This window comes from Lontra canadensis, unplaced genomic scaffold (assembly GCF_010015895.1).
Source record: "Lontra canadensis isolate GAN:19392208 unplaced genomic scaffold, GSC_riverotter_1.0 scaffold35, whole genome shotgun sequence".
NCBI lineage: Eukaryota > Metazoa > Chordata > Mammalia > Carnivora > Mustelidae > Lontra > Lontra canadensis.
This window is the reverse complement of record NW_022631029.1, coordinates 7,081,567-7,108,695: the sequence shown is the minus strand read 5'-3', so window position 1 is coordinate 7,108,695 and position 27,129 is coordinate 7,081,567. Positions and strand designations below refer to the sequence as shown.

General features: G+C 44.7%; 1 protein-coding gene across 1 annotated transcript; it reads right to left on the bottom strand.

Moving 5' to 3' along the window:
• Positions 1-4,480: 4,480 nt before the first annotated feature.
• On the bottom strand, positions 4,481-22,556 carry FBXW12 (F-box and WD repeat domain containing 12). Its single transcript, XM_032868493.1, has 11 exons — positions 22,467-22,556; positions 22,191-22,285; positions 21,825-21,896; positions 21,470-21,627; positions 20,530-20,648; positions 14,542-14,751; positions 13,804-13,962; positions 12,705-12,915; positions 12,066-12,244; positions 11,862-11,995; positions 4,481-4,627 (listed from the first exon to the last, which is right to left on the bottom strand). The coding sequence occupies exons 1-11, from the start codon at positions 22,554-22,556 to the stop codon at positions 4,528-4,530; spliced, it is 1,527 nt and encodes a 508-aa protein (XP_032724384.1). The 3' UTR covers positions 4,481-4,527.
• Positions 22,557-27,129: the final 4,573 nt, after the last annotated feature.

The window sequence follows — 27,129 nt, the reverse complement described above, 5'->3', positions numbered from 1 at the left end:
CAAAAATGGCTGGAGCATGTTGCGTCTCAGCCAACGGTGTCAGGGAGTTTCTGTTGCTCCACATCCTCTAGCTCTTGGCACTGTCCATCTCCCCCTTAGACTCCTCCAATCTAATAGGTATACACTATCCTTTCGTTGCCGTTCTAATTTAGATTTCTTTAATGGCTAGCAACGTTGAGCCCTTTTCATGAACTTGTTGCCTCTTGTGTATCCTCTTTGGAGGGGTAGCTGTTCAAGTCTTTTGCCCATTTTTACTTGGGTTGTTTTCTTGTTGAGTTTTAAGAGTTCTTTATATATTTGGGATATAGGACTGTAAGGGCTCAAAGGATTTGAAGGACTCATCAAGGAAAAAGAACAAGAGGTAGTGGGGCACCTGGGTGGCTCAGTGGGTTAAAGACTCTGCCTTCGGCTCAGGTCATGATCCCGGGGTCCTGGGATCGAGCCCCGCATTGGGCTCTCTGCTCGGCAGGGAGCCTGCTTCCTCCTCTCTCTGCCTACTTGTGATCTCTGTCAAATAAATAAATAAATAAATAAATAAATGAATGAATGAATGAATAAATGAATGAACAAGAGGTAGTAACACACACAAACTTTACTAAGCAGTGCATGGAGGGGAAGTTCCTCATCCTGGGAGACTGTCTGGAAGCTTGTGGTACAGGGGCCACCATCCAGGAGGGGAGGATAGCAGGGGTACTCAGGGAGAGAGGAGGGGGAGATGGGAGCAGGGGACTTCTGTGCCTAGGTGTGTGTTGGGGGGTGGGGGCCTCTGGGTCAAATAGTCCCCCATGACTGCAGCAGCCCGGGGCTTACAGTCCTAGGGCTTTGGCTTAGCAGTGGGTAAGGTTTCAGTGGGGGGTATGAAAAGCAGACAAGGCTCTAAATAGCTAAAACTCTGCTTGTTTAGGCCATTTCCAAAATAAAATCTGAATTTGGTGCCAGTTGGCTTTTGAGGTAACAGGCCTGTTTTTGGAGCCCGTGATAAAGCATCCTCAGGATCCAGAAACCTGTAAAGTCACAGACTAGGATTTCAAAAAACCTTTATTCCTTGCCAGTCTGCCCCTTTAGTAGTAGAGAACCAGGAGAACTGATCTGATCTCTCTGTTGAGTCCGCAGACCATTATGTGGTGTGTGTCCCTTACTGTGAAACTTGCTGAATGTAATTCAGCCCCAGGCAGGAGGAGGTACTGACAAGCGCTAGAGCCACTGACGGTGTGATTGCACTGGTAAAGGTCAAAGGGAAAGACAGGGCCACAGAGAAGGGGTTAAAGTTGAAGGTCATCTGCAGGGCATCTCTTGGGCTCTTGGGAACCACCCATATGGTGCTACCCCAATTCACGGCAATTAATTCTGTTAACAAAAAGGCAACCATGTAAATTTTAAAGGTCCAAGCGGCTTTATTAATCCATTTGTGAATTGGGCAGGGTTTCCATCTAGTGAGTAATGGAAAGCTCCAGAGGGCTCCAGAAAAGGAAGAGTTTTTAAAGTTAGAGAGTGGGGAAAAAGATTAGCAAAGAATCCACTGTTTTAGGCAAGGTTGTGCTCTTCCAGGGGACAGCAGTAACTCTCCTGGAGCTGATCGGGAAAGTCCCACGTAGACTGGGTAAAGGTGACATTTCTGGGGGGCTGAAACTGCAGCTAGGTTAAGTCCCCAAGTCTGCCAACCAAGACCTAATACCTTAACCTAAGAGACACCATGTGGGGCCTGTGGTTTCCTTTCCCACAGTTCCATCTCCTGGATGTCAGGAGCAGGTCCATTGGCTCCAGTGGCCGCAGCAGAGCAAAGTACAGAGGGGCTAGAGAGGCTGCCTTGCTCTCTCTGGTGAAGTCTTTACTCAATAGAATGTGTTAGTTAAACCTATAAACCCCTTGGGTTAATCCATTCAAGCAATGATATCTGGAAGGGAAGTTCTAATAAGAGGAATAGCCCTGTTTCATTCCCTGTAGCTACAGTAAGCCCCCAATCAGTAGCAGTGGCTTTCAGCACCAGCCAGCCCAGGGCACCCAAAGAAGACGTGGGGCATGCAGGAGGAGTCAGTACCCCTTCTGTAACTAAGTCGGCAACGCTAGGCTGGTAGGCGGGCACCCTCCTGATACAGGTAGGGGAAGATTAACTCTTCCCAGCAGGCTGAGACAGAAACAAAACCTGGCCTGGAATCCTGAGCATAGGTCAAAAGTGGACGCCAGCCCCCTGTGGGGATGCTTACAAAAAGGAGGGGCTAAAATGCCATCAGGTCTATTATTTCTGTGGGTTCTTGAATTCTTTTCACCACAATAAACCTTGGTCAAATTACCTTAATGGGTGTGACCTCTGTCTAGTCTTGGGACCTTGACTGATGTCAGCTCCACCTCTAAGGGGAGTGTGGTTACAGTTAAGAATTCTCTGGAGGAAATGGTTTCTTTGTTTTATTCCACCCATACCTGAAGCTGAGAGAGGCAGCTCTCCCCATCATCCTTCTCCAAGGGGTAGACTTCCCTTCAGTTTACCTACAAGGAAAGGGCTGTTACTTTTCTGAGGGTCCTGCACCTTACAGATCTGTGACCTGACTTCGACGTTGGCAGGGGTCCGGTGCTCCATCATGGAGTCCTTTAAAATTCTGTGAATAAGGCATGCAGCATTTCTGGACTTGCCCTCTTATTCCCCAGCTAAGAAGGTTTCTCTTCAATTCAACTCCCTTTGCCATAGATTTTAAGGTTTTCTTTTGCCTTTGCCTTTGCAGTTTTGAACAATGTTTGATGCTGTGTGTAGAAAGTTTTCTCTGCTTATCCCAGAAATGAGAGCCCAACAGCAATTGTTTTATTCTAAGTTGTTCAAAAATTGCATGCGCTGTGGGATCCTGTTTCCTCGGACAGATTGTGTTTTTTGTGCTCATGCGCGCGTAACCCACAGATCCTTGCCTCCGTTCCATCTCCCACCTCCATGTCCTCCGCCACATACTCCCTTTATGGCAGAGATTCTAATCAAGAAGACAGCCTCACCGGCTTTCCTTTCCTTAGTCGCGATGGCTACATTTTTTTTTGGTGGAGGTAAAATTGGTACAGGACAGGGTCCTCATTGCAGGCATAGGCTAGGGCTGCTTCTTAAATCACTTTTCTAAATGACAATGAGAAGGATCTTTAAAAAAACACAGATCTATAAAATGTAAGTCTTTTTCTCCTGTGGTAAAAACCAAAGTATTTGGGTCAGACTCTGCAGCTGTCTGTGTGACTTGACACCTTGACCTCCCAGCCTGTGTTAGTACATACTCTCCTCGTGGACTTTGATTCGCATCTAAACCAGACATGTGACTGTCCCAGAACTGCCAGGTGCTGTGTACAGCACATCTCCTGCCAGCTTCTCCATCCAACCTTGTCCATCTCCAGAGACCCTCCACTGACTTCCTTTCCTTTATCTTCCTGGTCACAGCTTCAAGTTTATTTTGAGGAAGAGGGAATGGTGGGCATTTTAATAGCCCAGAAACCCACACTGCTCCTTGGAGAAATCTCCTACTGAGATTTCATTCTTATGAGAGTAGTATGTCCCCACTCACATCCTCTTTCTTCCATTCCTCCCCTCCTCTCAGAGCCAGGACAGCAGACCTGTGGGTCTTAGGCTTGATGTATTAGTACTCTCTCCCTGAACTCTGAATCCTGAACCAGTGACACAACCTAGGGGGCAGTTCTTTTTCATGTCCATTACAATGGCTGTAATGAAACATGAATTGTAACTTCCTTGTGATTTAGCTTTTGCTGTGTGTCCTATTTCCTAGTCCTCTTGTACATTTGTTATTACCATCCATATCCTGAATCGCTTCTAGCTACCGTTGAGTATCGACATCTATGTTTTTCTTTTTTTTTTTTTTTAAAGATTTTATTTATTTATTTGACAGAGATCACAAGTAGACAGAGAGGCAGGCAGAGAGAGAGAGAGAGAGGGAAGGAGGCTCCCTGCCGAGCAGAGAGCCCGATACGGGACTCGATCCCAGGATCCTGAGATCACGACCCGAGCCGAAGGCAGCGGTTTAACCCACTGAGCCACCCAGGCGCCCAACATCTATGTTTTTCTAATACATTTATGTTTTGCTTGCATTTTAGAGAACATGGACTAATACAGATGACCTTCACTTTTACTATTTTTTTTTTTTTAAAGTAGACTCCACGCCCAGCATGGGGCTTGAACTCACAACCCTGAGATCAGGAGTTGCATGCCCTACCGACTGAGTCAGGCACCCCAGATGCCTTCACTTTTAAACCTGCCTCAATCTGAAGTCATACTTCCCCGCCCTCCCCCATATAAGCTCCTTTTGAATTGATTTGTGACCAGTTATATTTTACTCCCCTAGTATTCTATACTCTCCCTGCTAGCAAGGACAGAGGATAGGTTGCTCTGCCTTCTGTGTAGTGCATCTATTACAGTGTCTTATTTACTATAGGTGGTTAAATCATCGCTTCTTTCCTAAGATCACTAAACAGTCATTCTCGGTTTACAAACAGAATTCTCTTTACTACATTGAGAGAGATGATGTAAGGTTAATTCCATTAGTTTCCACATTACATACGCAAAGAATACATCACCAGAATGCTGGATTCACGAAGTCTCGACACCACACATACGATGCTCATGTTATCGCATATTGCTTTGGAGACATAGCTGCCAACAGGAAAAAGACCAGATCATCAGTGGACAAGTGGGAAAGTAGGTATAGCCATTGTTGATACTACTAAATGTGAACCTGACACAGATACGGATATTCTTCCCAAATCAATTGGTCCTTTGATCGCTGAAGTTATTCTTAGATTTGGTTTTGACTGCACAGATCTGACACAGTTATAGTGATTATTTTTTTAAAGATTTTATTTATTTATTTGACAGAGCGAGAATCACAAGTAGGCAGAGAGGCAGGCAGAGAGGGGGAAGCAGGCTCCCTGCTGAGCAGAGAGCCCAATGCAGGGCTTGATCCCAGGACCCTGAGATCATGACCTGAGCTGAAGGCAGAGGCTTAACCCACTGAGCCACCGAGGCGCCCCAGTTATGGTGATTATTAATTGCAAGAGTTGTGATCCCAACCTGCTTTAGATAACACTGCCAGAATTCTCAAGATAATCTAGAAAATCAGAGATATTATTTAGTAATGATGAGAGAATATTTTTAAAGTTTTTTTTTTAAATTATTATTCACTGGAGAGTGCTAGCAAGGGTATGAGCAGGGGGAGGGGAGAGGGAGAGGGAGAAACAGACTCCCCGCTGAGTGGCGAGCCCCATACAGGGCTCAATCCCAGGGCCCCAAGATCATGACCTGAGTGCATGTAGATGATTAACTGACAGATACCCAGGCGCCCTGAGAGAGAATATTTTAAAATAGAATTCTGTTCCCTTTGCCAATACCTGCCCTCTCAGGTGAGTACTAAAAGAGGCCATGCCTCCCGCCCCAGGGGGGTGATTTAGAGATTGTGGGGCATGGCCCTGTCAACCATTCTCATCCTGTACTAATGAGGTGATACTCCGACCCCTCTTCTCCAGGAGAAACTGGGGGGTGGGAGGTGAGTGGGTAGAGTTCTGTTGACCATACCTGCCTCGCACTAACCCAAGCAAGGCTAGTGCCTTTACCCCTCTCCTGCAAAGACTGAGGTAGAGCCTTGTTGCCCATCTCCTCCCCTGCACTAAGGTGAGTAGAGGTGGCCCTCCTTCCTCTTGCCTTCAAGCACCACAGAGACAAGTAATAGCTAAAAACTCCTCAAATTTGGTAAACCTACAGAGCAAAAAAAGGTGAGATCTAAAGACTAACAATAACTTGAGATTTCCTCCTTGGATGGCCCAGCAAGAACATCTCAAATGAAAGCCCTTACTCCCCTCACTGTTCTTATCCTCCTTCTTGTAACCTCAACCATCCAGTCAAGCACACTAGATGCCAGTTCAAGCATGACTACTAAAGGTAGTGCTCCCACAGATGGTACACCAACCACCACCACACCAACTTCACCTACTCGTCCAGTTTCTGTATCAAGTATAGTTAGAGCCTCCACTGTCACATCTATAGAAAGCAAACCAAGCACAGTTGCAAAAACATCACCTAGAGCTACCATGAACATCACCTCACCTGTAAGTGATAACTGGAGCACAATGGTTCCTTTTCCAAAAACACACAAGACTGAAAGTCCCTTGAAATCAGCCCGAGAAAAGTGACACTTATCTATAGAAGAACAACACTTCGAAAGACAGATCTCTCATTGGATACCATAGAAGCCAGAAGGAAATAACACAACATTTCCCAAATGCTGAAATAAGTTAATTACACCTGTGGAAAGACAGATCTGTGCACCATATACATAAAAATCACAAGCTAATTAGATGTTGTCTATAGGAAACTCATTTCAGCTATAATGATATAAGTAGACTGGAAGTAGATAAATGGAAAACAATGTCACATACAGACATTAATCGAGAGAGCAGGAGTAGCTAAGTTAATAACAAAGTAGACCTCAAAGCAAAGAAAATTGCCAAGGACAAGGAGAGACACTACACAAACATAAGAGGGCCAACTAACCAAGAAGATGTAATAATACTGAATGTATATGTACCAAGTAACAGAGCTGCAAAAATACATGAAATAAAAACTGATGGAGTTTAAAGGAAAAAGAGATCCACATTTATAATCAGAAAATTTAACTATCTTCTCTCATAACTGATAGAACCACTAGATCAATAATCAGGAGGGGTATGGAGGAACTGAAACAGATAAGACGATGCCGTTGGCAATTATAGAACATTCTACCCAACAAGAGCAGGGTACACATTCTTTTCAGGCACAAATCAAATATTCACCAACATACACCAATCCGTAGTCATAAAGCAAAGTTTGACAGACATAGAAGAAAAAACAATTGTGGAGTATGCTCTCTATAAGTGATTTAAACTAGAAATCAAAAAGATAGCAATAAAATATACAAACACTTGAAAAATAAACATACTTTTGAATAATCCATGGGTTTTTACTCCTGAAACTAATATTACATTATATGTTGACTAACTGGAATTATTTTTATAGATTTATTTTTATAGATTTTTTATTTTTTATCTGATAGAGATCACAAGTAGGCAGAGAGGCAGGCAGAGAGAGAAGGGGATGCAGGCTCCCTACTGAGCAGAGAGCCCGATGCGGGACTCGGTTCCAGGACCCTGGGATCATGACCTGAGCCAAAGGCAGAGGTTTTAACCCACTGAGTCACCCAGGTGTCCCTTGACTAACTGGAATTTAAGTAAAAACTGGAAAATAGTCAATCCATGGGTCAAAGGGGGAAAGGGAATTTAAAAAGTATATGGCACTGAGTAAAAATGAAAATACAATCAGTTGAAATTTATAAGTTGCAGCCAAAGCAGTGCTTAATGAGGAGTTTAGAGCATCAAATGCTAATATTTAAAAAGAGAGGTCTTGGGACACCTGGGTGACCAACTCTTGGTTTTGGCTCTGGTTGTGATCTCAGGGTTGTGGGAGGGGGCCTGTGTCGGCCTCCACACTCAGCAGGGGGTCTGCTTGAGATTCTCTCCCTCTTTTTTCCCTCTGTGCCTCCCATAGCTCTCTCACACATTCTCAAATCTTTAAAAAAAAAAAAATCTCAAAGCAACAATCTAAGTTTCTACCTCAAAAATTAGAAAAACAAAATAAACCAAAACAAAAAGAAAATTAAAGAGTAGAGATGAAACTGAGGAAAAAAAATAAAACAAAAAAGCCATTTCTTTGAAGAGATAATTAAAGTTGATAAATCTCTATTAAGACCAACAAAGAGGGGCACCTGGGTGGCTCAACTGGTTAAGCATCTGCCTTCATCTCAGGTCATGATACCTGAGTCCTGGAATTGAACCTCACATCAAGTTCCCTGCTCAGTGGGGAGCCTGCTTCTTCCTCTGACCACCCCCTTCTCATGCTCTCTCTCTCAAATAAAACCATATGTATATGGTTTTATATTTTATACATATAGATATAGATATATAGATATATAGTGTGTGTGTGTGTGTGTGTATGTGTGTATAAAAGACTGACAAAGAAAAAAGAAAAGAAATTACCAGTATCAGGAGTGAAGGAGTTGAAATCTACAGATATGTAAAAGACTAAAAGGAACAAGTTAGATGAAATGACTAACAAGTTAGATGAAATGACTAATTACTGGAAAATCACAAACTACCAGAATGGTACTATCATCTGAATGGTACTATAACCATTAAAGAATTCACAGTTGGGGCACCTGGGTGGCTCAGTCAGTTGAGCATCTGCCTTCCACTCAGGTCTTGATCCCAGGGTCCTGGGATCCAGTCCCGAGTTGGGCTCCCTGCTTGATGGGAAGTCTGTTTTTCCTGCTGCCCCAATCCCCTGCCTGCGCACATGTGTGCACTCTCTCACACACACATACACACTGTCATGTATGCTCTCAAATAAATAGAATCTTTATAAAAATTCTTAAAAAAAAATAAAGAATTCATGGTTATGGGGCACCTGGGTGGCTCAGTCAGTTAAGCATCTGCCTTCGGCTCAGGTCACGATCCCCGGGGTCCTGGGATCTAACACTGCATCAGGCTCCCTGCTCCGCGGGAAGTTCGTTTCCCCCTCCCCCCCAGCCCCCCTCATGCATGGGCTCTCTAATCAAAATCTTAAAAAGAAAAATCAATCACTGTAATTTGTCTTGTTAACAATCTAAAAAGGAAAAATCATATGCGCAGGAATTGGTGCAGGAAAACCATTGGCAAAATTAAACATCTATTGATGATAAAAACCCTAAGCACACAAGAACTAGAATGGGACTTCCTCAACCTAATAAACGGTAACTACAAGAACATACAGTGAATTTCATAATTGTGAAAGACGCAACACTTTCTATCAAAGTCAAGGAATCTGCTCTCCATTCCAATGTTGTTACTGGAGGGTTTTTTGTTTTTTAAAGTAAACTCTACACTCAACATGGGGCTTGAACTCATGATCCCAGGATTAAGAGCTACATGCTCTATCGACTAAGCCAACCAGGCACCCCTTGTTATTGAAAGTTCTATCCAATGCAGTAAGTCAAGAACAAGGACGAAAAGACATACGGATTGGAAAACAAGGGGAAAAAATCTGTCCGATGACATGATTGTATACATGGAAAGTCACAAAATATCTACAGATTAATAAGAGCTATTTGAATAATAGTTTAACAAGGTTGTAGGATATAAAATTAGTATTTCAAAAGCCAATCATTTCTACACACTATTAGTGAAAAACTGAAAACTGAAGATATTACTGTTACAGTAGCACTCAAACCACTAAATACTTAGATATAGTCTTACAAAATATTTGCAAAAGCTGTATCCTGAAAACTACAAAACACTTGATAAAATAAGGAAGACCTAAATAAATTGAAGAGACATAAGGTTCATGGATAGGAAGACTCAATTGTGAAGATACCATTCTCCCCGCCTAAAATTTATAGATCCAATAGAATTCCAGTATGAACTCCAGCAGAATTTTTGTGTGTCTGAGTAGAATTCTAATTTTTTGATATATTTAATCTCTACACCCAATGTGGGGCTCAAACTCATGAACCTGATATTAAGAGTTGCATGCTCTTCCGACTGAGCCAGCCAGGAGCCCCTAATTCTATTTTTTAAATTCCCTTAAGTAATCTCTATAACCAGTGTGGGACTCAATCTCACTACCCAAGATCAAGAGACACATACTCCAAAGACTGAGCCAGCCAGGGTACCCCCACCAGTGGAATTTTTGTAGACATTTACAAAATTATTCTAAAATATATGTAGGGGGAAAAAACGATACACACACACAAAAAAAACAAAAAACAAAAAACAAAAAGTATGTTGAAAACAAGGGAAACAGAATAGCCAAAGTAGTTTTGCAAAAGAACAAAGTGGAGGACTCACATCATCAGATTTTAAAATTTCTATGAAGTTCCACTTTCAAAGTAGTTTGTTATTAGAGAAAGGATAGACACATAGGTCCTTGGGACAAAAGAATCTTGAAATTAACATATCTAGGTTATATAACATTAACATATATACACATAACATTAACATATATACATATAAAATTAAAACATATATATGTTATATAACATATGGTCAATTGTTGGCAAAGATGTAAAGGCAATTCAATGGAGAAAGAATTTTTTTCCCCCCACAAATGGTGCTGAATAATTAAAATACCTGTATGTAAAAAGAAAAAGAAACCTTGATCTAGATCTTACCCTATATAAAATTTAATTTAAAATGGATAATAGACTTAAACGTAAAATCTCAAACTATACAATTTTGACAAAAACAAAGGGGAAAACCTTAGCGACCTCAGATTAGGCAAAGATTTCCTAGATACACATCCAGAGCCCAATCATTTCAGAAGAAAAATTGGAGATTCAAAATTAAGAACACCCGCTCTTTGAAAGACACTGTTAGAGTAGAAAGACAAGCCACAAAGTGGGAGAAAATATTTGCAAATCCTTATCTGATAAAAAATTTATATTCCAAATATATAAAGAGCTATCAAAACTTGATAGTAATAAACAACCCAACTAAAAAACATACAAAAGATTTGAACCAATGCTTCACCAAAGAAGATATGGCAAATAAGCAAATGAAAAGCTGCCTGACGTTAGGGAAATACACAGTACAACTATAAGGAGAGCACACTACACACCTATCAGAATGTAAAGTAGTCAAAACAAAACCGGAAAAAAACCAAGTAGGAATGAAAAGATGGACAGCCCCTAGGAAAGAGTTTTGCAGTTTCTTACAAGGTTAAACATACCATATGACCCAACAGTTCCCCTCTTGGGTAAATATGGAAACATGTTCATCCCAAGCTAGAAACAACATAAATGATCCTCAGCTGGCAAGGTGATGAACTGTGGTCCATCTCTACAATAGGGCCCTCACCACTCAGCAACTAAAGGGAGTGAATTCCTGATACACCACAGGAGGGTGAATTTTGAAAACCATGCTCACTGAGAGAAGCAAGACACAAAGGGATACATACTATATAATTCCATTTACATAAAAGCTTAGAAAATTTAAACTAATAGGGACAGAAAGCAGATCACTGATTGCCTGGTGCTGGGATGGAAGGAGGGAGAGTCTGCAACGGCGCCTAAGAAAACTTGGGGGATGATGGAAATATTCTGCGGTTTGATTGTATTTCTGATTAAAAGACTTTATGTTTTTGTCAAAACTCAAACTTTGTTGGACAACTGCATTCTATTTGGGGGAAAGACATAAAATTTCTTTGCATCGTTAAAAGAAAATAGATGGATAAAAGACATAATGCTACACAATATGGAACGTGTGATATGAAGGGGAAGTATTTAAAATTACTGAGAGGTGTCTGGGTAGCTCAGTCGGCCAAGTATCTGCCTTCGGCTCAACGTCATGATCTCAGGATCCTAGGATCCAACCCCACGTCAGGCTCCCTGCTCAGTTGGGAGCCCACTTCTCCCTCTGCCTCTGCTCCTGCTCATTCTCTCTCCCAAATAAAATCTTAAAAACAAAACAAGAAGCAGCAACCCAAATGATGAACTCAAAAAAAGGTATAAACCTTGCAAATAAAGATAGGATATTGAAGATGTAGATGTTCCATATTCTGCTGTGGACAAACTAATGGGAGCCCTTTTGGAAAGCCTTTTGAAATGTACTGCATGGGCTGTGAACATATTCCAAGAGCTAGCAATTCTTTCTGGATCCAAGTTTATTAATACATATATACATACACACACACACACACACACACACACACACATATATATATAATATATGTACAACTTTTTTAAAGCCTCACTTATTAGCCCTTCATTTTTTCATATGGAAGAGTTGGAATCTTTGAGGAAAGCTGAAGTCACAGAAGCAGGGCTTACCAGCTCGGCGCCGAGTCACTGCCCACGTGCTCCAGGTGGCAGCAGCTCTTGAGGTATGGGTAACGGCCTTCCTCTTCCCACATGTACAAATGCAGAGAGTCATCCATGGACGTGCTGAGGACGTGCACAGAATCCTACAAAGGACACCTGGGATGAGCAGCCCCGAGTCCGAGTGCTGGGCGGTGGGTGGGGGCTCATACCTACCACCCATAAGTTGCCGATGGTCCTCTGGTGGTCCTCAAATCGTTGCAGAAGGAGGCCACTGATGGTGAAGAGGAATAAGGACGGCCCGCTCTCAAAGACGATCACATTTCCGTCTCCGACTCCCATCCACACAGGACTCTCCATGTGAGGCGGCAACAGGAAAGTTGCAACCTGGTGGGCTGTGTTCATGCAAAACACACACACATCCATGCGGGTGAACTGGGGATCCTTGAGTCCGCACAAGAGCTTTATGCAGAATGCAAACACATACTCCCTCCTTCCAGGGGACCTCAGTCTGCTGAGGAAGACGAAGGGCAAGCTAGTGACAGATACAGGTCATGGACCACGGTAACAGGTGCCCGGACCCCACAACAGGGGGCGGTGGGCAGTAACAGGTCAGGCACAGAGGAGGCTTTGGGATCCAGGCCCTACAGCAGAATGGGAATCTGAACAGACCTGCCCAAGGGGGTGGGGGGCCTGTGTAACATAGTAGAAGTACGAGCATGGGCAGGAGAGGCCTGCAGGCTCAGGCTAAAGAAATCCCCTGCCCCCTTTCCACAGAATTATGGCTTCCAAAGAATACACGGGTGGAAGGGTGGAAGGGTCTAGAAACCATGCCTCCCATGTGGCACAGCCTACCTTGGATGTCTGTTTGGTCCCCCGTCCTCTCAGCTGTTAGCTCGAAGGTGGTAAATCCGGTCTTTCTGAAAGAGCCTCTTCGATACATCACTGTTATCCTGCTTGTCCTCCTTGGGGCCCAGCAGGCCCTGCAGCACGATGAATATGGGATAGAGAGGGACAGAGGGCTTTTGCCTTCTGCCGGTTTCAGCAAGCTCTCTGTGAGGAACACCTGGGGAGAGAGTATTGCACATGCGGTCAGGTGAAGGGAGAAATGACAGCACGTCAGGACAGGAGCGACTCCAGAAAGACCTCCTTGAAAGCCCTTGTTTTGTGGGGGCACCTGGCTGGCTCCGTCAGTAGAGCATGTGACTCCTGATCTCAGGGTCAGGAGAAAGCTTTATTTGGAATCTTAGGAAGCACTGAGTAGTCCCTGCTTGTCTCTGACATCCAAGAACTGGCTACCTCTCCTGCCTGTCATGGTCACGCAGAGAGCAAAGCCATCAAAGCTGTTCTTCTGGTGTGCTTGGAGCTACAAAATCATCTGGCCACACTGGAGCCCAGATCAAGCTGTCATTGGTTGGATAGATTTTTCCCTTCTTGGCAAACTCGTCATGGGCTGTTCGGCTTTTGCTGCCTCCTCTCAGCTCCTCGCTCTCTGGTGCATGGTCTGCATGTGCCACATGGTAAAAATGGTGGACTCAGCAGACACAGACTTTCTCAGAGGGATATCTGTAGGCCGATATGTTCTCATTTACCTCTGTACTTCTTTGTCCCTTCCAGCCAAGGTGGATAAAAGTGAAGTAAGGAAAGCTAAAAGGTTACCAAAGATCCTACTTTCTTGAGATCTCTCTCACTTTCCTCTAGCTCTTTGGCTGATTCAGGCTTCATGAGTAAACTTTTATTAACTTATTATTTTTTTGCAACCAGACCCTATCACTTCAAAGAACATTGTTTCTTGGCTCCAAAAATGGATTCTACGTGTGATATGGCCTTTGAGAGGTAGGAGCACCATGTGTAGTCCTCCCTGAGTTCTTCAGGTTCTCCAACACATCCTAAACCCCACTTTGATAATGCTTGACCCTCTCCTCCCAAAGTTAAAGCACAGAGCACCACTTACCACTGGTAAGATATTCTGATGTGTCCCAGATGCAAAGATCCATTTCTTGTCAGGAGAGCAGTGTAGGAGGTCAACACTGTATTTGAATGCATTGACTTTAGAGACATGCCTTAGCTCCGGCACGGTCAGTGTGTACATGTCACCTTCAGAGTTGCCTACCTAAAACCAAAGCACCACCACCATGTCAACGGAAGGAGACAGGAAATCCGAGAGCCCACAGAAGGCAGCACTGTCAGTTGCAAAACATACTACAGTTTCTTTGATCCCATAATGGTAAGGAAAAGCTACCTCAGCATTGTGAGAATGATCCCCAAAAATACAATTTCCTAAGCCCCACTCTTCTCAAGAATAGTTACTCACAGCATATCAATACTGTTCTTTTCTCACGTCTTCCCAAACCCATGGCTCTCTCTCCATAATCCCTGTCCAAGGTCAAGTACTGTACAATACACACTTGAAAGAAGAGACATAGATAGGAATCATTCAGGGAGGCCTTTTTTTTTTCTTTTCTTTTCTGGAAGAATGACTAGGGAAAACATACTTGTGGAAGATCAAAGGCCAAGATGGTAGCGGAGTTTGTATGGCCAATATATGTGGGAATGTTTGGGCTCTCAGGGTTTGTGGTAGGGAGGACTCCAAGAAGACAGACAGTAATGGGACAGTCATGGGGGCACAACACCTGTCAAGGCAGTAGGCATTTTGTTCTGTGGGCCCTCTCTAGGTGCAGGGCTCACTTACCATCAGGAAGGGGCCATCTTTTGTGAGACAGATTTCCAAGGAAAAACAGGCCTGTGGCATGGTGAGAGTAGCCAGGGCTTCCGCATCCTGACAATTCCACACTTTGACTGTTCCCTCCAAATCTGCAGTGAACGCAAGATGCATCTGAGGGAGGGTTGCCAGACGCATGATGCTCGACTGCTGGGTGGGGCTGGACCAGATCATAGTGCCCTAGAGAATGAGAGGACACTGTAGGTGTGCAAGGAACTGTTCACACCTACTGGGCTTTCTTTCTGCCAGTGTTTATTTGGAAGTTTCCTCCAGATCCATTTTTTGCTTCTGGCAAAAGAATAAGAAAATTCTAAACATCTTAATTATTTGAGGAATAGTGAGCACAGAAAAGGAACATCACAGTACATTCAAAGCAAGATCTCACTGTGCGATCAATCAGCATAAAGAATGATCAGGCTTCTGAGCTCAAGTCAGTTCTGCCTCTTACTAAAGGTGTTACATTCAGCAAGTTACTTACCAGTTGTGGCTTCTTACAGGGCTCTCGTATTACATTTCACAGCACATGAAATAGTCTTTTTGAACTCTTTCTGCCTAGGGATGCCAGCGTAGCTCTGTCGGTTAAACATCTGACTCGGTTTCAGTTCAAGTCATGATCTCAGGGTTGTGAGATTGAACCCCAGGTCAGGCTTCACGCAGAATTTGCTTGGGTTTCTGTCTCCCTCTCCCCCTACTCCAAATATTTTTTTTAAAGATTTTATTTATTTGACAGAGAGTGATCACAAGTAGGCAGAGAGACAGGTAGAGAGAGAGAGGAGGAAGCAGGCTCCCCCCTGAGCAGAGAGCCCGATGCAGGACTCGATCCCAGGACCCCGAGATCATGACCTGAGCTGAAGGCAAAGGCTTTAATCCACTGAGCCACCCAGGCGCCCCCCCTCAAATAAATAATCTTAAAAAACAAACAAACAAAACAAAACGAATTCTGCCTAGTCCACAGTAGGAATTTAAAGAATATCAACTCTCCTAATTATTATTCCATCATCAATCTTGTACATTGCAGATAAGACAAAAGAAAGTTTCCCTTCTCTTTAGCCTTTAAAAAATTGTTGGGGCGCGTGGGTGGTTCAGTGGGTTAAAGCCTCTACCTTTGGCTCAGGTCATGATCCCAGGGTCCTGGGACCGAGCCCCGCATGGGGCTCTCTGCTCAGCAGGGAGCCTGCTTCCTTTCCTCTCTCTCTGCCTGCCTCTCTGCTACTTGTGATCTCTGTCAAATAAATAAATAAAATCTTAAAAAAATTCGATTATATCAAAAAGAACACAAAAATATATGTAAATATTAGTTATTACAAATTGATCATATGACTCCCTCTAAGCCCACCAGTACTTGCTCTATTAACTTTCCACACTCCCCAAATGTAATCACCATTTTGGTCTGTAACACTGTAACACTGTGCAAGAAGCCATCCCAAAATTGGGTGGCTTAAGATCAAAACCACAATGAGATATCATCTCACACCAGTCAGAATGGCTAAAGTCAATAATGCAATGACCAACAAGTGCCCACAAGGGTGCAGAGAGAAAGGAACCCTTGTGCCCTGTTGGTGGGAATGCAAACTGGGGCAGCCGCTGTAGAAAACAGAATCAGAAAATTAAAAATAGAACTACCACATGGTCCAGCAAGTCCTTTACTGGGTATTTAGCTGAAAAAAAGGAAAATGTAATTTGAAAAAGCTCTATGCATTCTTGGGCGCCTGGGTGGCTCAGTGGGTGAAACCTCTGCCTTTGGCTCAGGTCATGATCTCAGGATCCTGGGATCGAGTCCTGCATCGGGCTCTCTGCTCAGTGGGGAGCCTGCTTCCTCCTCTCTCTCTCTGCCTGCCTCTCTGCCTACTTGTGATCTCTGGCTGTCAAATAAATAAATAAAATATTTTTTAAAAAGGCTCTATGCATTCTTATGTTCATTGCAACATTATTTACAATAGCCAAGATATGGAAGCAACCCAACTGTCCATTAATAGATGAATGGATAAAGACAGACAGACACACACACACACACACACACACACACACACACACACACACACACACTGAAATATTACTTAGCCATGAAAAACAATGAAGTCTTGCCATTTGCATCAACATGAATGGATCTAGAGGGTATAATCCTAAGTGAAGTAAGTCAGAGAAAGACAAATAGCATATGATTTCACTCAAATGTGGAATTTAACAAAACAGAAAAGAGATAAGCCCCCAAACAAACTCATAACTCTAGAGAACAGTTACCAGAGGGGCGGAGTGGGAGATGAGGGAAACAGGTGATGGGGATTGAGGACTGCCCTGGTCATGACAAGCACCAGGTGATGTATAGAATTGCTGAATTGCTACATTGTAGACCTGAAGCTAATCTAATGCTGTGTATTAACTACACTGGAAGCTTTTGAAATAAGCAAAATAAATAATAAACCCTCTCCAAAAAATCTGGGTGGTTAAAACAGAAGTTTTTGTTCTCTCAGTTTCTGTTAGAAATTCAGGTACATGGGCTGCCTGGGTGGCTCAGTTGGTTAAGTAACTATCTATGGCTCAGGTCGTGATCTTGGAGTCCCGGGATAGAGTCCCAAGTCAGGCTCCCTGCTTGGCAGGGAGTCTGCTTCTCCCTCTGACCCTCTCTCATGCTCTTTCTCTCTCAAATAAATTACATTAAATTAAAGAAATTTAGGTACAGCTTGGCCGGGTGGTTTGTGGCTAGGCGTCTCTCACGGGGTTGAAGTCATCTTCATAAGGATAAGGCTCATTCGGCCGGCAAGTTGGTGCTGGCTACCTGCAGCCCTCAGTACTTCCCACACAGACCTACCCTGCAGGGCATTTTAAGGGTCCTCATAACACTTCGGCTGGCTCTCTAGGAGCCAGTGATTCAAGAGAGAAGAAGCATCTTTTAGGACATAGCTTCGGAAGTTACACACCATCATTTCTGCAATGTCCAATTGGTTACCAAGGTCAACCCGATTCAGGGTGGGAGTGGACTACCTAGGATCGTGAATATGGGACAAGGAATACGGAGGCCGTCTTCCAGATTGGCGGACACACTCCACCCTGCAGTCCCTAATAACTCACCTCTCTCCCACACGCAAAGTACACTCTCCATCGCCCATGCCTCCAAATAGCTCACCGTTACAGCATCATCGTAAAATCTGGATCTCGATGTTTAAGGAGATGAAGTTCTTTAAATTCAGTTCATGTTGATGTGAAAACCTCAGAAATATCCAAGTTGTCTGACCCCCATCCCCAACATACAAGGATAGGACATTATACCATAGGTAAGGATAACGTTATAGACTGTCTCATCCGGGGTGGGGGGGAAATGGCAGTAGGGGTGTGGGAATCCCTGCTACACAGAAAATTCGAGATCCAATGACAATGTGCTAGTAGTACACTGACCAGGACTCAAGGCCCAGGAAAGATTCTTCAGGACTCTTGGCTCTGCTCTCTAGGCTCTTGGTTCTGCCTTCTGTGTTATGCTGCCCCGTCCATACCTGGTGGCCCAAATCAGTAGCTGAGTAGGGTCACAGGTGCTTCTTCCCTGTAAGAGCTCAGGATTCAAATGCCTCTTTTCCTGTTGTGATATTTCAGCCCCTGTATATCCAAGCCAGCAGCACCCTTGCCAGTAGGATTCCCTGAGAAAACTTTGTGGGTCTCCAAAGGAACCTACAGGGGTTGATGTCATTAGACAAGAGCCACACCCACAAGCTTTTGAGATGAATCCCGACACCCTGGGTGGCGGCTGGGTCTGCTGAGGACGAGGCTTCAACCTATGAGGTCCATGGCCTGACCTCGGTTCTGAAGCACCCTCTTAGCTCTTCTAAGGTCGAAAAGAATGTTGTGGTCACCGCTTTGGCTTCACCTTTATGGTATGGTTTATTAACACTGCCCTGCACTGATCTTGCTTGCAGTCTTGGCCTTAAATCTTAGCACCATTTGCCATCTTGAAAGACTGCAAATTTTCGGAACCAGCAAGCTTTGGCTCTCTTTTAACTGACAGTCATTTTCTCCTCTCCCTTTTCTCTTGTTTTACTATAAGCGGCAAGCAGTGGTTAGCCTTCAGCATTCTGCCTAGAATTCTCCTTGGCAAGAGCATTCAATTCCTTGGATCTATTCGCTCCTTTTTACGTTAGCCAGGGTGACAAGGTTGCTAAATTTTCTACAGCTGTAACAAGAACTCTGTTTCCTCTGGTGTCCAATACCCTTGTTTACATTTCCCTTTGTCTTCACTGGCGGCCTCATGGCAGGCCACTAGGTTTCTGCTAGGTTTCCTCAAAGTCCCAAAGTCTCCTCAGGGTTTCTCCAGCTTCTTTTCACTGCCTGGTTCTAAAGCTTCTTCCACACCTTAAATTATAATCAAGAAAAGGAGCACTAAAATCTGTTATCTGTTGCTGTCTAACAAATACCATAGCAGCTCAAAGGAAGAAACACTTATCTCACACACCTTCCGTCGGTCCAAAACTTGGGCGTTGAGTCACTGAGTGGCTCTGGTTTCGGGTTCCTCACTTGGTTGACTGTGGACACAATCTGAAGGCCAGAAAGTTAGCTTCCAATGTGATTCACTCACAGGACTGCAAAGATGGTGCTGGCTGTTGGCAGAAGGCCAGAGATCTTTGCCAAGTGGACCATCCCCTTGGCTGCTTGGATGTCCTCAGGGACATGGTGACTGGTTTCCCCTAGAGCAAATTATCCAAGAGAGTGCCCTTCTGATTTTCTCAGCTTTAGTGAAATGTAATTGACATATAACATTGTGTAACTTCAGGGGTGCCCGGGTGGCTCAGTCAGTTAAGTGTCTGCCTTTAGCTCAGGTCATGATCCCGGGGTCCTAGGATGGAGTCCTGCATCAGGCTCCCTGCTCAGCGAGGAGCCTGCTTCTTCCTCTCCCTCTGCTGCTCCCCTTGCTTATGTTCTCTTCTATCAAATAAAATATTTTTTAAAATTGTATAACTTTAGGAGTCCCTTCTAGACTTATTTCATCATTCTCCTGCCACCTCATATATTCATAAAGGGTTTACTTGTCATAGTTCAGAAGACCCTGTGTGAAAAACGGTCATTAAATACTTTTCACAGGGAGGAGAGAAATAAACAGGGAAGGCCAAGAAAATACAATAACTTGTGACCCACTTTGGGGTCTTCTGATTCCCCACCTAGTGATTCTTGCACTACATCTACTGGTCCTGATGTAGAAGACCTTTGTCTACCCTGGAAGTGACTGGAGTTGGAGACCACTTTCTGAAAAAGCCAACATAACAAAGGCCAATAGTTGAGAGGGAGAAGTAGAATAGGTCATGGAAAGGCACAACAGCCCAAGTTCATCTCACAGCCATTCCACGTTACCACTAGAAAGTAAGTCCCTGTACAAATCTATATGGAGAAACACACATAAAGGGGTGCCTGGGCCGCTCAGTCGGTTAGGCGTCTGCCTTCAGCTCAGGTCATGACCCCAAGGTCCTGGGATCAGGTCCTACATCGGGCTCCCTGCTCAGTGGGGAGCCTGCTCTCCCCCTGCTTGCCTCTCCCCCTGCTCATGCATGCTGACAAATAAAATCTTAAAAAGAAAAAAAATGGGCGCCTGGCTGGCTCAGTGGGTTAAGCCTCTGCCTTTGGCTCAGGTCATGATCTCAGGGTCCTGGGATCGAGCCCCATATCGGGCTCTCTGCTTGGCAGGGAGCCTGCTTCCTCCTCTCTCTCTCTCTCTCTGCCTGTCTCTCTACCTACTTGTGATCTCTGCCAAATAAAATCTTAAAAAAAAAACAAAACAAAAAACTACACATTAAAAAGTGAGTTTTCTGTGTGTCTACCATTTAAATGGAAAGGTCCCAGATTACCAGTTAGAAGACCCAATTTGAAACTCTGTCTCTCACCAATTCCAAGTACCATTGCTGTCCCCCAGCACTTGCCACCTGTGTGGAACAGGATGGACGTGACAGGGCGTTCCTTGTGCTCCTTGCTGGCCAGACTCACCTCCTGCAGGTCCCAGGCGTAAAGCATGTGCTTTGATGACACTGTACAAATGACTGACTTCTCCTCTCCACCCACTGCGTGGCCATATCCTGACAGATAAGCCATAGGTCCTAAGATTCCTAGAAGGAAACACAGACAATACTGGCTCACCAGATAGTTGAGGGATGAGCCAATTGAATAAAAAGGACTCTGGAAAGATAATGAAGTTTTCCTGCACCCTCTTAGAGTTTGGGAAACAATTATGGAGAAGAGGAGGAGCTAGTTCTAGAGTCATCCATACGTAGGTTCCCGCTGCAGATTGGCCTGAGGCACTGGCCGACTTATTTTTCCTCCTCCGTTTCAGTTTCCATACACGTAAAATGAGGATAAGGAGGTCTCCATCGGAGAACTGTTCTGAGTTTTATTTTTTTAATATTTTATTTCTTTGTCAGAGAGAGAGCACAAGCAGGGGGAGCAGCAGGCAAAGGGAGAAGGAGAAGCAGGCTCCCCACTGAGCAGGGAGCCCGATGTGGGGCTCAATCCTAGGACCCTGAGATCATGACCTGAGCCAAAGGCAGGTGCTTAACCAACTGAGCCACCCAGGCGCCCCTCTGTTCTCAGTTTTAAAAGAGGTACTAGGAATAAAGTTAATGGTAGAAGGCCTGTTATTCGGTTTCCTTTTTAAAATCTTTATTCTATGAGGAACGGAAGGCCTTTGGAGAAAGGAAGTCACAGGGCCTGATTTTAGCTCATGTAAAGATCACTCTGGTCTCTCCACGCATCATAGATGGTGGGGGCCAAGAGAAGATGGAGGGAGACCTTGACCGTGACCACAGCAACCCAGTCCCACTAAGCCTTCATTTTCTTTGTCTTCACTGAATGAAGACACAGGGAGAAAAAAGGATAGTGTGTTTCTTAAGACCAGATTTCATGTTCCTTTAGGGGACCCTATCCCCCGTACCGAGGTTCCCACTTGCTTCTCTGAAGATAAAGTCCTCTGGCTTCACCCGCGCCATACGGTGTTCCAGCTTTGTTTGTCTGAAGAAAAACTGCTTCCAGGTCTGTGAGCCCAGGCACGGGGAGAAGCTGCAGAAGCTCCATTTCCTCAGACACAGGTTTCTGGAAACAGAGTCATCAGCCCCCGAGGCAGCCCCCTTTAGCTACCTCCTCAGTAGTGTGGGTCTCTTTCCTCACTGTAAGCCTCACTTGTGCCTCTCCCAGCGCAGCCTCACCCAGGCCGCCTTGGTACACACTCGGATGTCCTCTCCCTCCCAGGAGACACCCCTGCCTTCCCGCCTTACCCTTCCCTTGCTCACCTCCATAGCTGGTCATTCTCTGCAAGCCTGTTCCAGCACTGAGGGGGAGAAAGGAAGAGGTAAGCAGGTGGTCAGTACCCAAAGGCTGGCTCTTCCTCTGCTCTCCTCTGTTCTGGAAGCCAGGCCCTCATCTCAGTGGTAAACCAGCCACCAACCCGGCTCTCAAAGCCCGCCCCGTCTGGAGGGACCAGGACACGGTAACCACAGAGGCCCATCGCAGCGAAGACAGGTGCTTGGAATTCTTGTGGGAGAAACACTGGGTTTCCCGGGGCTTCAAATGGACCATTTGACCCGCGCAGCGACACCTAGATATTCGTCTGTCCTTTTCGTTTAAAACGTGAGGCTCTCAGAGCCAAGGAGGCTAACCCCCCAAAACCCAGCGCATCCCTCCGCTCTTCTGCGAGCTGGCGCTCCACCTGGTCGCAGAGGCAGCTGAAATCCGGGCACTGGGTCTGTGGGAGCTGAAGGAAGGGGCCGGAACAGGGTAGACGTAAGCAAGGAGGGAGGCTGCGTGGGCCCAAGGCTGGGGTCCCGAGATGCCAGCGCGGAGGGGCTGCGGTGAAGGTGGTCTGTGTGACGACTCATGGAAGGGAGGTGGGGGGGAGGGGGCCCAACAGAGAGCAGCTTGTGGAGAGCATTTACCCTGTTCACTCCGGAAGCCTGGAGCAAGCTGAATGCGTCCAGGAAGGAGAAAATTTTCATGAGCGGCACATCAGGCACGGGGACCGCCATCCTGCACGGCCTGAACCGCGGTCCGGCCTCCTCTCCGGCTGCTCCGAATTTAAAGTCTTGGCCCAAGTCTGCAGCACTCGGGAGGATCCGCACCCGTAGCTCATCGGGCTCCGACAGAGAACAGGCCGCAGGTGGGCACGCTTCGGCCTCTGACCCCGGGCCGGATCCACGCCGCTGAGGGCACCGCCCCCACCCAGCACCTGCTTGTTAGTGTCCATTGTTTAAACCTGTTCCACGGGACCTTCTTTGGTACTGGGAACCGAAAGTGCAGAGTCTGGGGCCGCTCAGGGGCTGATGAACTTGTCAGAAGTTTAGGAGTTTTAGACAGACACACTCGAATTCACCAAATTCCAGTCTCTGTGTGACACCCTTTAAGTTCCAAATCACCAGGGCAGGGAATCAGCTTGGCACTTTTTTTTTTTTTTTAAGATTTTATTTATTTATTAAAAAGAGAGCACAAGCAGGGGGAGCAGCAGAAGGGGAGCGAGAAGCAGGCTTCCTGCTGAGCAGGGAGCCCAGTGTGGACTGGATACCAGAACACCGAGATCATGACCTGAACCAAAGGCAGACGCTTGATGGACTGAGCAACCCAGGCTTGGCATGTTTATCTATTTTGGGACACGGAATCTGCCATCACGGCCTATCTTCTAGCACCAGCACAGCCCTGGGTTTCCACCTTTGGGCATTCCACTTCCCGCTGGGAGGAAAAAGCACGGGCCACAGAGGCTTTTCCACAGAGTCCCTGCTAAGGGCACAGGGACCATTAGCGATGGCTCCCACAGGTGGTACCTTTCTCATGTGACCCAATTCTTTTCTTCCAAGAACTTGACTGGAATACTGATTCCAGTATTTTCTATGAGTTCCTCTGTGAGGCTCCGTGATGACCACCCCTTTCCTTGTACTGCTGCCTCTAGCCTGACCCACAGTAGTGGTTCTTGGAAGGCCTGTTTCTCCTACAATGTTATCTACTCCATTATCCAAAACCAGATTGGGCATTTCAGGGATAAGTGTCTTCTTCCACAGAATTTGCAGTGGAAAATCTTTCACCGTGACAGGCCCATCAAGTACAAACCTGACAACTATGGGAGGACACATTTTTCATTCTGTTGAATTAGGTTCATAGACAATCAGTTTGAAGAGAACGTCCTTTGGGGCACCTGGGTGGCTCAGAGGGTTAAGCCTCTGCCTTCGGCTCAGGTCATGATCTCAGAGTCCTGGGATGGAGCCCCGCATTGGGCTCTCTGCTCAGCGGGGAGCCTGCCTCCCCCCTCTCTCTGCCTGCCTCTCTGCCTACTTGTAATCTCTGTCAAATAAATAAATAAAATCTAAAAAACAAAAAAAGGAAGAAGAGAATGTGCTTTAAAGAGAAAGAAATTATCATAAAGAAAAAAATTTTGGTTTCAGGAGAGAGATAAAGGGAGTCTTCCAGTATCTTTCATATCAGTAATTCTAGTCCGTTCTAAGTCAGTTTCCCTGAACAATGCCATTTTACTGATTATAAAATTATAATCTGTTCTTCGGTTTATCTAATTCAAATGAATGAGCAAGCTCTTAACTGACTCTTTACACTTTAATACCAACAAAAATGTATGTTCAAATTTATTAGACCTTGATATACATCCTAAGCTTTTCTTCAAATATATTCATGTATGGGTCAATAGCACATGGGACTGCATACCTGTCAGTACGCCTAAAATAAAAAACACAAGAAACAACAGGTGTTGGCGAGAAAGGGAAACCCTCGTGTGCTGCTGGTGGGAATGCAAACTGGGTCAGCCACTGTGGAGAACAGCATGAAGGTTCCTCAAAAATTAAAAATAGAGGCGCACCTGGGTGGCTCAGTCGATTAAGTGACTGCCTTCGGCTCGGGTCATGATCCCAGGGTCCTGGGATCGAGCCCCGCATCGGGCTCCCTGCTCAGTGGGGAGCTGGCTTCTCCCTCTCCCTCTGCCTGCTTGTGCTCTATCTCTGTCAAATAAATAAGTAAAATCATAAAAAAAAAAGATCTGCCTGATGTTTCTTTAAAAATATTTTATTTCTTTATTTGACACAGAGAGAGAAATCACAAGTAGGCAGAGAGAGAGGGGGAAGCAGTTTCCCTGCTGAGCAGAGAGCCCAATGTGGGGCTCGATCCCAGGACCCTGGAATCAGGATCTGAGCCAAAGGCAGATGTTTAAGCCACTGAGCCACCCAGGTGCCCCAAGATCTGTCTGATGTTTAAAAAAAAAAAAATTAGGGCACCTGGGTGGCTCAGTTGGTTAAGCAACTGCCTTCGGCTCAGGTCATGATCCTGGAGTCCTGAGATCGAGTCCCACATCAGGCTCCCAGCTCCAAGGGGAGTCTGCTTCTCCCTCTGACCTTCTCCCCTCTCATGCTCTCTCTCACTGTCTCTCTCTCAAAGAAATAAATAAAATCTTTTTTAAAGGGACGCCTGGGTGGCTCAGTTGGTTGGATGACTGCCTTTGGCTCAGGTCATGATCCCGGAGTCCCGGGATCGAGTCCTGCATCGGGCTCCCAGCTCCATGGGGAGTCTGATTCTCCCTCTGACCTTCTCCTCGCTCATGCTCTCTCTCACTGTCTCTCTCTCAAATAAATAAATAAAAATCTTTTTAAAAAAAAAAAAATTTAAAAAATAAATAAATAATTAAAAATAGAACTACCCTATGATCCAATATTTCTACTACTAATTAAAAAAGATATATGCCCCCATATGTTTATGCAGCATTATTTACAATAGCCAAGATATGTAGGCAGTCCAAGTGTCCATCAATAGACAAATGGGTAAAGAAGATATGTATATATACATATATATGGAATATATACACACACATACGCACACAAGGGAATATTACTTGGCTGTAAAAAAGAATGAAACCCTGCCATTTGCAACAACATGAATGGCTCTAGAGGGTATCGTGCTAAGCGAAATTAGTCTGAGAAATACAAATACCATATGATTTCACTCATATGTGGAATTTAAGAAACAAAACAAATGAACAAAGGAAAAAAGATACAAAAAAACAGAGAGAGCAAATTGATGGTTACCAGAGGAGAGGTGGGTGAGGGAATGGGTGAAATAGGGGAAAGGGATCAAGAGGACACATACTGTGATGGGCACTGAGTCATGTTTAGAATTGTTGCATGGTTATAATGTACACTATTTTATAGTGTACATTATATGAATGAAATATAAAAATGAAATATAAATATAAAAATGAAATATAAAAATGAAACTTTTATACTGTATGTTAACTATACTGGAATTTTAAAAAAGATTTGATTTATTTATTTGTCAGAGAGAGAGCACAAGTAGGGGGAGCAGCAGGCAGAGGGAGAAGCAGGCTTCCTGTTGAGCAGGGAGCCCAGTGCAGGACCTGATCTTAGGACCCTGGGATCATGACCTGAACTGAAGGCAGATGTCTATCAACTAAGCCATCTAGGTGCCCCTGGAATTTTTTAAAAAGCCTCAAATCCAGAAAATTCCTAAAGAAAAACAAAAACTAACTAAATATTTACAACACTTGTGGGGAAAATCTTAAGTTTCCCAGAATGAATTATAGTTACATACAGTGTATATATATATATATGAGTGTGTGTGTGTGTGTGTATGTATACACAACTCTATACACAAATGATTTGAATATATCTATGTCAGTTAGATGTCCCAAAAAGCACTCAATTCTAATACATCCTTTGTCTTACCCTCTCTAAAATTTTAAAAGCCTGTCCAATGTGGAATCAATAAAATGACAAAATACCCACAAAACAAAACAACACACGGGACTGGAATTTGGTGATAAGCTTCCTTCCATCTCTCATGGTCCAGGACATTGAATGTGAGAATGGATCTTCAGGCTGCTGCCCACTCTTACTCTCCAAAGGGTAAGAATGGTGATTTCAAACTGACTTTGTCTCGGGATCTCCCTCTCTTTTTTTCTCTCTGTTCTGTTCATCCTTTCTTCTCCAGATCAGGGAAATCACTTATCTTTGTTTCATTAAGGTCTTTTTCTGAGGTTTTATCTTGTTCTTTCATTTGGAACACATCCCTCTGTTTCTCCGTGTTCCTTGACTCTCTGTGTTGTCATCTACCTCTCCCAGTCTTGGCGGGTGGCAGAGTGGCCTCAGGTGGGAGATTAACCTTATCAGTCAATCCTCCCCTATCTCTTGCTTGTCTCCCAAGCTCTGCTGATTGTCCAAGTCGCCTACTTTCTCTTTAGCGGCCCCGAATTGCTGAGGGTATGCCAAGATGTGTCAGCATCCCAAAGGGGAGGATCTCGGTCAGCATTGGATTCTGGCTGACTGGAAGTCTGACCCTCATGCAGCAGCTTTTAAACATGCACAAAGAGCAGTGCCTGGCTGGCACAGTTGGGCTTGGGTTGTGACCTCAGGGTCATGAGATCTAGCCTCATGTCGGGCTCTGCGCTCAGTGCAGAGTCTCCTTAAAATTCTCTCTCCCTCTGCCTCTGCCACTCATGCTTGCGCTCGAGCATGTGCTCTCATTCTCTCTCTCTCTCTCTCTCTCTCTCAAATAAATAAATAAATAAATCTTTTTAAAAAATCCAACGTGTACAAA

Coding starts and splice junctions, on each gene's coding strand:
- FBXW12 (XM_032868493.1), bottom strand. CDS start 22,556: ATGGCGGTCCCCGTGCCTGATGTGCCGCTCATGAAAATTTTCTCCTTC. Junction 11,996..12,065: donor CCATCGGCAACTTATGGGTG/GTAGGTATGAGC, acceptor TGTCCTTTGTAG/GATTCTGTGCACGTCCTCAG. Junction 4,628..11,861: donor AGTGACTCGGCGCCGAGCTG/GTAAGCCCTGCT, acceptor TCCTGTTGGCAG/CTATGTCTCCAAAGCAATAT.